The sequence below is a fragment of the Pleurodeles waltl genome, chromosome 8 (genome assembly GCF_031143425.1).
Source record: "Pleurodeles waltl isolate 20211129_DDA chromosome 8, aPleWal1.hap1.20221129, whole genome shotgun sequence".
In the NCBI taxonomy this organism is placed as follows: Eukaryota; Metazoa; Chordata; class Amphibia; order Caudata; family Salamandridae; genus Pleurodeles; species Pleurodeles waltl.
In genome coordinates this window covers 183600135-183612651 of record NC_090447.1, presented here as the reverse complement: position 1 = coordinate 183612651, position 12517 = coordinate 183600135, and the positions used below count along the sequence as shown (strand labels likewise).

Here is a 12517-nt window from a genome sequence, read left to right as displayed (position 1 = left end):
ACAGTCAAATTAGCATGACATGAAATCCAACCAATAGTAAGCATTGTGTGAGCTCCAAGCCCCTGTATGTTCTTGGTAAGAACACAATTTGTCTTTCGCAGACCAAAAGCTTGCACTATCTGGTTGGCTCGACCTAGAAACCATCTACTGTCTAAGCATGTCCCTGATATAGAGGGTTTAAATGAACACAGCTGCAAGTCTCACCTGGAACACCACTACAAGTCTCACCTTGGGCAGGCACTTCTACAGCTACAGAAATCAAAGTAAAAGGTTTCTCATTACAGTACCCACAATAAATCTTGGGATTTCATGACAAAATACTCCATAACCTTCATACATCTTATTCACAATCTCATTTACACAAATCTCAGTAAGATAAGGTATTAATTTAACATTGTACTTCTTGACAGCTCACTTTTGTCCATTTAGTTACTGTATATAAATATAAAATTCCCTAGCTATCCTAGCAGAAAATGTAAATTCTGGTAAGGATTCATTTGCGAGGATTATGCTGTACTTTCTCCGTTATGTATCTCCGTCAGCCATGTAACCAAATAATACAAGCAAACTTTCCCTTTACAACTTGGGAAACTCACATGAGAAGAAACAGCCAATCATTGAACGACAATATCCATAAGAGTTCTTTGTCAGCTGCTACATTCATCTTTCTTCTCGCAGCAAGCACCAAACCATCCATTCCATTCATTCTTGTTTGAAAGTAACATTGCCGAGAACAAAAGAAGAGCAAACACACAACCGAAATATGGGATTTGCTGAGTAGTGACACACCTGACATCCTCTTTATCACAGAGACCTGGCCCAACCTCTCATCGGCTCGCAGCATCGCAATCCCAGCTGGCCGTAAGATCGCTCAAGAGGACCGCCTTCACAAGCCAGGAGGAGAACTTGCTATCATCTACAAGGAATCCAGCAAATTATAAATATCCACAGAGAACACCACCCCATTCATGGGACACCTGCACTTCAAGCTGCAAACCTCAGAAAATGTTAATATCTTCCACCATCATAGATGACGGATAGTTATGGTGTGGTCTGTGGTTAGTGATAGTGGGCATGGGAACTTGATTTATGCTTGGTTAGGAAACGAGTTACAAACTGGAAAAGATAGGATCTTGCAGGTTTTTCATAGGTGGCCAAGCTCACCGATTCTTATTCTTCACAAGCTGGTAGTTAAGTTATGACAGTCATTGAGTTTGTCATTTGAACATGATAATTGATAAACTAATTGTGCAAACGTATGTTATCTGTGCATGTTGAGACAGAGTGGTTATGTGCAATGAGGTGGCAATAGAACTTGTCTCAGTGTGAGATTATTTGGTCAGTCTCTACAGTTGCGGGTCAAGTGTGACTGGCGAGCTGGTTAGGATGATGGGAGAGGCTTCTTTCGTGAAGGCGGGCAGAGTAATAGTCCAAGTTATCATTGAATTTAATATCTCACTCCAGTAGAAGATAGGCATAATAATGAAGATGTGTTCTTAATGTAGTGCAGGTTGCATCGAATCATTAAATTAATTAGGGAAAGTGGAGTTAGATGGGGGAGCAGAGAGGAGCATGAAAAGTGAAGTAGGTTGGAGGAAGTTTTAATGGTGTAGGTAGAGAGAAGAAATGTAGGGGTTGGGAAGTGAGGAAACAATGAATGGTCTGGTTGGAGACAAACTAAGGGGTGTGACTTTCAGGTGAACAGGGCAAAAGGGATTTTGCCTGAGAGATCGAAGCCTGAAAGTTTTTTGCAAAAGTGAGGGAAGATAGAGAGATTTAGTTGTCAACCAAATGCAACTTGCTTATTGGTACATATGAGGGGTTTACCAATAGCAAAGAGATGAGTGAGAAGCTGCGAAAAAAGTTAGAGTGTCCGTCATGGGGGGGATAGGAACCAGCAGTAATGGGTTATATGTTAGGGGCTGGGGCAATTGGATCAGGCAGGGTATTACAATAAGATGGATTGTCAGAAGATGGACTCGGAGATAAATGGAGGCGGTCAAACAAAGGTAGCTTCTTTTCCTACAGCTGGATCATGTTCTATCCATTGTTAAAGATGGAAATTCAAAGACTGCTGCTCATACTTGTGCCAGGAGATTCTGTCAGATTTGGCCGAATTGGTATATTAACAGTAGAAGAGATATCTAGAATCTATCAAAGTATATCCACCCACCTGGCTGTGTTGAACCTGAAGCGTAGTAGGTCTGTTTTGAGGTTTCCCATTTACGTACAATGATATTGATCAGTAATCATAGTTTTAGGGAATTCACTTTAGGTCATATGTTTGAATGTTTTAGTTTTATATTTAGAAAGGTTAGTGCATTATAGATTTTAAAGTTATTAGATCCCAATTTTGGTCAAGTGTTTGGAAAGCGAGGTCAGGCATCTCTGAAATTGAGTTCAAACGTTGTGTAAATGAGAGAGTTGCAGTTGTCAGGAAATTATGAATTCATTCATTCAGAAAAGCAACACCCGGGAAAGTACACTGGAGATAGGTATAAATGAAACTCATCTGCAAATTTTGTGGTCCACAGCCATTTAGACAGGCCCTTGGTTAATTCCCTTATGCCACTGCTGTCCCCCAGCAAACTCTTATAATATCCCTTACTCTTGTACTGAACCATCACTCTCTACAACTGCTCTTCAAACCTTATCAACTGCACAACTACCCCTTCATAACAACTCAGCCACTCTTTTCCATTTGCAACTCTTTGTTCTCTGACCCTTTCTGTTTTGCTCTGGACACATAATCTTTCCCATTCTGCTGGCCTCAGTTTTCCCATATCTATTTTCCCATTAAATTTCTCTTGTTTCTAGTTGCTGCACCTACTCACTGCCTTCAGGCTGGTAGTGCCGCTGGCCCTGCAGAGAAGGTCAATTTATAGGCTCACTGCATAGTGAACCAAAATGTCTTGCAGTATTAAATATGTGTTTACACATCTTTCATTCTGATGTAGTGTTTATTTCACTTTATTTCAATACATATAAGATGTTGACAGCATGACTGTGGAATGAAATAGTTGACTGCAAAACATCTTCCAAGTTCCATGACAAATGAAGTGCTTGAAAAGGACCCAATATTAAGTGCTGGCTTCCATTTGGAAATTGTTAGGACCCTAGCCTAAGGTTGTTTATTCTTTTTATGATGAGTATGATGTCAGTTGGTAGAGAAGACGTGACCAAGAAACAGATTCATTGATAGTAAACCTTGAAGATCCTAGAAAATGCTGGTACTGTCATATCTGTGGACGTGTACGAGTGCTGATTGATTGGTGTTTATGTGTGACTGCAGGGAGAGCAGCGTGCTTGGCTGAGTGTGTGGCGAACCTCTGAGTGTGCAGGGTGAGGTGAGTTCCTGTGGGAGGCAGGGTGAGTGGTGTGATGTGATCTATGTGCGTGCAGGATGAGCGGCGCACCACGGTGAGTGTGGACTGCCCGAGTGAATGCAGGATGAGCCTGATATATTGTTGTTGCAGGGTGCGGGAACTGCCCGTGTGAGTATAGATTGCTTGTGTGCGTGAAGGGTAAGCAGAGTGCCTCTATGAGTGCAAGGTCAACATTGTGTCTATGTGAAAGTGCATGGCGGGAGGAGTGCTTGAGTTGAATCTAGGATGATACATGTGTGTTGTGAATGCAGAAGCGATTACCTAGGCGTGTGTAAGGTGAGCTCACTGCTTGGGTGTGTACAAGACATTGGGTATAGGGCGTGTGGGGTAAATTGATTGCCTGTGAGGGTAGTGCATGTGTGAGTAGGGTGAGTGGTGTGCCTGTTAAGTGCAGGGTGAGGAGAGGGCCTGTAAGTGCAAGGGGAAAGCAGTGACCAGATGCTTTGCCCGTGAGAGTGCAAGGTGTAAGAGTGCCGATGAGCAGTGTGAATGCGGGGTGAGTACTACCAGTGGGAGTGCAATGTGTGTGGTATACGTGCAGGGTGAGTGGTCTGATTTAGCAAAGGTTATGTACTAAGCAATATGCTTTGGTAAATAAACCTGCATGAAAAAGCCAGTTTTCGAAAATACATATTCAACGGGCGACAGACTAATGATTTCAATTGTTTTGTTACATCACAGTTTCTTCATGTTTGCCAAAACCATTTAAAATGGATTTGCTAGTTTCACCGATTAATTTCTCTTTGGAACATGCTGTTACACCTCTCTGCTCTCCTGACTTGCTGCAAATGAAGACTCTTAAAAATAGAACATAGTGTCACAAATGTTCTTGGTCTGTTGTAAAATACCAGCTGCCCTGGTTTTCTGATTATACATGCAAGTATTTGTACGTCTTGGTAGAGAAATTGGTGGAAACTAGTGATACTGTAACCTCACTGTCAGATATGTTTTATCTTTAGCAGAATGAGCAGTACTTGTTTTTGATGACCATTTATAAAATGCATGACAGTGATCGTCTAAAGTGATAAGAATTGTTACCTTAAAAGGTTTCCAAATTAGGCTTTATCTGTGTTCGCTAAACATTTCTGAGAGGCACACTAGAAATAACCATCTGCAGGCTATGTGGAAGTTACCAGAACGGTGCGTTGCGCTGTGTACCACCTTGTTCTTTCATTAGTTCTCTATTTTCTGATCTAAATTAATAAGTGTTATTTGAATGCTGCATTTAGTCTTGGTGGTTAAAAATTTTGTATTTATTGTCAAAACTGGACTTTACAGCTTTTTACTTTAACGTCCCATACATTATTACTATTTTTTTTTTATAATAAAAAGCTCTCAAAAATGTACTTATGAAGATATTTTTTTATCCTGTAACATTTGCACCAAATCACTATCTCTGTAAAGTTGTGTGCTTAGGTGGAGCGTTTGTCATCACAGTGTTTTTACTGTGCATCTCTAAGCCTCGGGCACCTCACTGAACTCCCTCTTTATAGACTATACTGCAACCAGCACCCTCTTCAACCATGCATTCTGAAAAAGTGCCCAGGATCCTTATCGAAATCCCAGCACTTTCCAGCTTTGTCAAGGGTATAAAGTGCTGTAGAAATGCTGTAATACAATATATTGTCTAAATTTGTATTGTGTTCTAATTAACAAAAGGTGCGCCTAGCAACTTCGCTGTGGGTGAAGTGTTTGATGTCTGTCCTTTCAAGCCCTCTCATGCTGTGCAAACATTCTCTGACCTTAGGCACAGACGATCATGCCATCCGAATCTGTAGTGTTTCAGGGACTGATTTGAGAATCTGACTTCAGCTGATACAGGTTGTTTGTCATATTACCTACCTTTACCAGCAGTACATGCAACTCTTCCTAACAGTTGGCCGCAATAACTTATTAAGTAACCCATCCCTCTTGTTCTGTGTCAGACTCAATACCCCAATTCAAAGGACTACGCCTTTGGATTCATCCTTTGGAATTATGGGTGACGCATAACTTATTGTTCATTTCTCCTTTTCCACATTCTGATTTAGGCCAGCGTTATTTTTATGTGTACTATCAATTTCCAGATGCCCGCTAAAAGAATGTGATTCAAACCTTCATAAATGGGGGTGCTCCTCCTCACCTACTACAGTCCCTTCCCAAGAGAAAATGGCAGAATTTGTAAGCTGCAGAAGACAGAATAGGTCTGCAATCAGTTGGTGGTGGCTTTACAATCATTTATTTAGTAGCTGTCCTAGATCGAGGAATCTGGAGCATTCCTAGGAAATTGTGCTAGTATCTTGGTACTGTTCCTGGTTTCTTGTGGACAAGGATTACATTTCTGTGTAGAATTCGAGCGGATATAAAGATAAAAAAGCTACAATTAATGCAAACACTTTTGGGTTCCGAGGTCTAGGTGTTCAGATGTTCACTCTGTTAAATGGTCTTTTCTTTGGGATTGCCTATCTCTTTCAGGGTGTCAGAAAGCATGCATTTGAATGTTCAGTGCTTGTCGTGGTCCAGGATGAGCATGGGCAAATGGAAGTAACTATCCAGAGTTCCACTTGGATATGATATGGTCTGCAATATTTTCTGTGCACACCTGAGAAGATAAGAAGTGGGTGAGGGATCACCTCAGGCTATTGTCTATGAAGAAGGTAGTGCAGATGATTAATTATAGAATTAGCCAAGCAGGTTGTTACAATCCACAAGATCATAGCTCACCGGGCATTTCAACCTTAATCACAACCTCTCCTTAAGTTAATAATCGAAGTGGCAGCCTTGGGGGGGGAGGGGGGGCGGTAACACTTGTTAAACCTGTAGGCTTTTCTGTTATCTACTCTCTGACTCTTTGTACTTATGCCAGCTTAGCAACATTATTAAAATGCTGTCTTTCCATAGCAGCAACTGGCAAGGTAAGGTAAGCCTTACTGTGTTGTTCTTAGACTTGTGATAATTCCTCTGTTTAAACGTCTCCTTTCATCTCTGCTGCAGTAGTCGTCATGACCCGTCTTAGAAAACCGTCTTACCTAGAACATGATGCATTTCTTGATTCCAACTGACACCTGTTTGTTCACATCTCCAGGACCCAGAAAGACCTAAAGTCCCCGAGGGTTCCGTACTGTCCCTTGTTATCTTAAATATGTACACAGAGCCCCTTAGTGCTTTTTCCCGCCTCCCCAGCCTCATTGATGCTAGCCCACTCCCACATCGTGGGATGCCCTTGGGACTCTCCGCTACATCACAACTCCCAGCAGCCTCCGCCACTGAGAGGTGTGCTGTTACTAGTTCCTGCTGGTTTTTCCCACCTCCCTTGGAATTATTAATGCTCACCCACTCCCGCATCGCAGACACCCTTGGGACCCCACTCTGCACCACAACTTCTTTCCTTCTGTCTGCAGTCCTGTCTCTGGGTTTTGAGTGAACCTGTTGGGGTGTTGTGTTCAAAAGAAAAGAAGACGGCGCACCAGTAAGACCCGGGATGACCATAAACACTTCAGAGACGTCCTCAACAGATGCCACCACCTCCTGAAGAACACAAAGAAAACCGTCTTAGACACCCACATCATGAACAACGCCAACAACAGCGAGGAACTCTTTAACATAGTCAAAGAGTTCACCAATCCCTCGGCGACAGGAAATAAATCACTTCCTTGCAAGCTCTCTGTGACACCCTCGCTGACTTTTTTCACAACAAAATCAATGCCATCTACCAAGACTTCGCACCCCAACATCCCGCTGAGGACAGCATCAAGCCGATCGACGCACACCTACACCAGCTAAACTCGTGGAACATCCCATCTGAGTAAGAAACAGCGTGTATCATGAGATCCATCCACTATGGAGTCCTAGCAGACCCCTCCCCCCACACCATATCTCCAACCTAAGCAATCAACCCACCAGCAAAGAACTCAACAAGGTCCTCAACTCCTTAATCACTACCGCCCACTTCCCCCAGAAATGGAAGCACGCCTATGTAAAGCCACTGCAGAAGAAACCTGCCGCAGACCCAGAGGGACCTAAGAACTACTGACCTATCTCCCACCTCCATTTCCCAGCCAAGGTCATTGAGAAAGCAATCAACATCCAGCTCACCAGACACTTGGAGAACCACATCCTCCTGAACTCCTCCCAATCAGGTTTCAGAGCAAACCGCAAGCACAGAGACCGCCCTAATCGCAGCCATGGACGACATCGGAACACTATTGGACTACGTAGAAATGGCAGCATTCATCTTCCTTGACCTCTCAGCAGCCTCCAACACCGTATCCCACCTCACACTGCTAAACAGACTCCACCAGATCGGCAGCTGAGGAGCAACCCTCAAGTGGATTGCATTCTACCTCACAGGTAGAACACAGAAGGTCATCTTCCAGCCTACTCCTCGTTCCCCAAGAACACTACCCTAAGGCTCAGCCTAACCCTCTTTAATGTATATATGACACCCCTGGCAAACATCGTCAAGAGCCACGGACTCAACATCATCTACTATGCGGATGACACCCAACTCATCCTCTCCCTGACAACGACATCACGACCACCAAGAACAAGTTTCAAAGATGCTTGAAAGAAGCGGCCACATGAATGAACAACAATTGTCTCAAATGCAACACTGACAAGACCTAAGTACTATTCGGGAAAAGCAAAGACATCCAATGGAACAACAGATGGTGCCCAGCCGAGCTGGGCCCAACCCCCAAACCCACTGACCATGGCAGCAACCTTGGCATAATCTTCGACAGCCAGCTCTCCATGAGGAAGCAGGTCAACACTGTCTCCTTCGCTTGCATCCTCACCCTCTGAAAACTCAAAGATCTTCAGAGGGCTCCCACCCAACACCAGGCGAACAGTCACACAAGCTCTCATCACCAGCAGACTACATAGACTACAGATACTCTCTCTATGTTGGAACTACCACTCAGCTCCTGACGAAACTCCAGATTATCCACATCACTGCAGACAGTCTCATCCTCGACCTCCCCAGACAGACTCACTTCACCCCTCACCTCAGGAAACTCCACTGGCTACCAGTCGCAGAGAAATGCCAATTTAAGCTTCTCACCCATGCTTACAAGGCACTACACAATGAAGGAACGGCGTTCCTCAACACTGTAGTGAACTTCCACCAACCTACCAGGAAACTCCGCTCTGATTCCCTATCCCTAGCAGCCACACATCGCATCCACCCGGCAAGCAGTAGAGACCGCTCCTTCTCCCACCTGGCGGCTAAGACCTGAATCGACCTCCCCCTCCATCTCTGAGCCTCACTATTGCTCCAGCATTTCAGGAAGCACCTCAAGACTTGGATGTTCAGCCAATAGAAGAACTCAGTTTGTCCACCCAGCACCTCTAGACCCTTGAGGGTGATGCAGCCACGCTCTACAAATGTGATTGGGTGATTGATGTAGGTGGATGTTTTATTGTTGGTTGTCCAAGGCTAATTTGGATAAGTACAAATCGTGAGAGACTGCACAACAAAGAGTTTGGTGCTGGAAACCACATGCAAACAGTTTAACAAGGAACAATGACAGTGCAGTGTCTCGGTTTTGGTTTCCGCAGCGTTGTCTCTCTTTTACACAGAGAAGCAAATAGATGTGAACTGAGCTCACTGGTCTTGGGAGTCATAAGCTTAAATCTCTGCTCTCTTTTTAAACACTTTTGCTAGTTTTCATCTGCCTTCCTGTCAGCATTGTGTTTGAGAAACTGCAAGCACGACCCATACCTGCCCATGGTTGTAGGTGTTGGGGGCGACACTCCTTTTGGCCACCTGTACTTATTGTTCATCATCAGTCTTTGACTCGGAGCAAGACCGAGAAATCCAGAAGAAGGGGTCAGAAGGAGGAAAGGAAAGCTAGGGAACATTGACAAAGAGCTTGGTATGATCAGGAAACTGCAAGAGAGAGAGGAAGTGTAGGTTGGTGGAAGAAAGAGGCGTGAGATGGAGTGAAGACTGTGTAGGATCGGCAGACGCAAAATTCAGATGCACTCCCTGCGAGCTCCTAATAAAATGTTTGGGTCCCTCCACTTAACATTTTTGTGCAAGCACTCTAAGATTAAGAAATGTCTTGCCTTAATATATACTTTGTCACTTCTCTCTTGGTTACCTTACATTTTAAGCATTGTGGGGGATCAAGACAAACCTCTTACCAGTTTCTGTTTCAGATCTTCAAGCTGCAATGCAACATTTATCATGATACTAATTATTGCATCTTATTTAAAAAGTCTTCACATATTATGGAGCATTTGAGATTTTTGTGGCATTTTGTTATACATTTTATAGTCTGTTGAAATCGTGTTCGAGTAGCATTCCACATTTGTTCCACATTTAATTGTACTACGACCGAAAAGCTTACATATCTTTACTTATTTTTCGATGAATTAAGTTGGTGTAATATACACATGTGGTGAGACAAATATTTGCTATTAATGTTTATTATACGGCGTCAAGCTTTATTTGTGCAACTCAGTATTGTGCTTTTTGTGTTAAAAAAGGGATCAAGAAATCATCATTGGGTATTGATGTTCTGAAGCACTTATCTCTGCTACTTATTTTTCAACAGGAATCAATCACTTCATTTGCATTTGAAGCACTATGGTGTGAACTGTGATGACTGGTTGCTGCGCCTTATGTGTGGTGGAGTGGAGATACGGACTATTTATGCTGGTCACCAACAGGCTAAGGCATGCATTATATCCCGCCTCAGCTGTGAAAGGGCAGGCACCAGGTTTAATGTACGAGGAACTAATGATGATGGTCAAGCTGCCAATTTTGTGGAGACCGAGCAGGTACCGAAACCCTTGAACTTCAAATGCGTAATATATTTCAAAACCCTCAACCACAAACTAGCCAGATTAGAACTGTATCCTCCGTAAAGGTCATTTGCATTCTTTTATTGTTTAACCATTGTCATTGTTATTGGAGATTGTAAACAACTTTTTAAGTGAGCCTGCATCCTGTATGTTTTCTTGGTTTATTTGTATGATACACTTCTGCATTCGCAGTACTGTTCGATCCAGTCGGTGGTCTTTGTGAGGTAATGGCCAAAGATGTGCTTGCCCAACAACTTTGCTATAGAAGTTGTTGCATATGGGTGTACTTTGTCACCATGACTGGCCTGAAGATAGTTCCCTTGTGTGGCCTAATTAGCTGAATGTATGGCTATGAGTTTTTTTTTGTGAGTGTAGGAACGAGCTTTGTATAGTCGCAGTCAACCAGCTGAATGACTTGCTCATCGTTTGGAGTTCTATGCCTTTCACTTTTTAATGGTCTCAGCTTAAAGCCTACCACAAAAACTGTGTTTTACACATATAATTGAATTTCGTCACTTGCGTCCTCTGTTAGTTTGAGACGAGTTAGTTGTGCATCTATTGCATAGATGCTAGTCTCGTCTGAATACTGTGCACATTGGTGCCCTAATGTAAGATGTAGTTTCCTATTTTAGAATTCCATGTACACCATATCCATTTTGTTGGCCAAGCTGTTTAGCTAAAGCTATTGCAACACATATATTTCTTGTATTATTTTTTCCCGATTTTTTTCATATAGCTCTAATGATGCTGGAGTGCAGACACTTCAAATCACTTTATTATCATGGCAGCATATTGGACGAGTAAATGCACTTGGATGAGTATAATAATAAACCGGGGGCCTGCCTGTGGGGTGGTGGTCTAGGCTTGCTTTCAGTTCTTTGGTGAAAGTGAGCAGAGGAGTATTGTGGGAAATTTGGATGGTAAGAGCACATAATTATTACCACATGCTAAGTGCAGTCAAAGTCTGACCTAGATATTATGTGTGCCTTATACGTGGCTTTACGTTGTTATTGCTTTTGCACTGCCAGATAGAAGTCGGAAGCTTGTTGGAACAGTTATTTTCCCTCGTCAGCCTCTGCTGCTAACTTGTGTGCTTATGAACATAAGTTCCTTACTGGTGCATATTAGGTGACCTCTTTCAGAATGTACCAATGAGGTCCTGCTATAGCAGCCTTTGTTTGTTGAATGTAAGCCTTATCTCAACCTGGAGCAATAGGACTGATAGTAAGGTAGAATTTAATTCACGTTCTCCATCTTTTTCAAATTAGATGTCAATCTTATTGTTTTTGTACTTGTAGTCGGCTAGTTTTGCTTTTTGTTGAGACCATTGTTAAGAACTTTGTAGTAACCAAGATCAGCACCACTTGCTTAAACATATTTAGGAATGGTAAGATATTTTTGAGCATGTACTATTAGAAGTTGATGCCCTCTTCCCTTCTGTAGATTATGTTCATGTTCTTTGTCAGTAATAACAGTTCTTGTAGTAGCGAGTGTCAATAAAAGAATAGCATTTCCCACTTCTAGAATCTAGCTCAGCCAGTTTGCATTGTTGTTGAGCCTTCTTAATTAATGCTCCAGGCAGGGGAAGATCTGGTTGTTATTGCATATCTAGCAAAGGAGGTGGTGTTATTCAATTATGTGTTATTGGTCACTTACAAACCAGGACGAAAGGGACAAACCTGGTGCATGTTGCATGAAATTTCAGTCAGTCAGTCAAGAGAACTTTATTTCGGCATCAAGAGCCATAAAAGCACATAGCAGCAATAAATAAATACACAAGGATTAAATTTCAATAGGAGAGGTCTATTCTGTATGATTCAGGTCTGTTTAGCAAATATTTCTATCCAACTTATGTCCTTTCTGGAGATGATTTCAATTTGGTCAGTCCTTGGGTCATAAAGTGTTCATCTGCAGTGTTGTAGACTCCTCAGAGGCCAGGTTCTAATTTATACTGATTATTTCTTAGACCTTTCACCTAGGTCCAGACTGAATTGTGATTACCCCCTTCCCCTCCTACATAGTAGTACTAATCACTGACATCAGTAGTCATTGTGCCATTTTGGCTGCATATCCGCAAGACTCTATCATTGGTGACACTGTAGATCTAATGTAGGGCTAGTCAAGCACCCGTGATGTTGGCTCCTTTTCCCCAGGTCCTATAGATGCCAGAAGCTCTAAAAAAGCTATGTGTTGCTTAGCAATATTTTCAACAAACATTAGAGAAATATTATTGTTTTAGGGGCAGTGTGCCTTCCCAAATTGTCTGCCTTTAAGACATGCGCTAAACGTTAAAGACAGTTGTTGGTGTCAGACTCTCATTCTGAGTTTGCTGTTTTAAAAAA

The 12517-nt window shown here is 42.6% G+C and overlaps 1 protein-coding gene across 8 annotated transcripts in view; it reads left to right on the top strand.

The window, feature by feature from the left end:
- The window catches only part of SYNJ1 (synaptojanin 1), a 767318-nt gene that overhangs the window by 55292 nt on the left and 699509 nt on the right, over positions 1-12517 (top strand). For all 8 annotated transcript variants that reach the window (XM_069204034.1, XM_069204040.1, XM_069204035.1 and 5 more), the window contains exon 5: positions 9926-10151. In XM_069204034.1, the coding sequence (XP_069060135.1) occupies positions 9926-10151 (226 nt within the window). The remainder of the gene's footprint in view (positions 1-9925; positions 10152-12517) is intronic.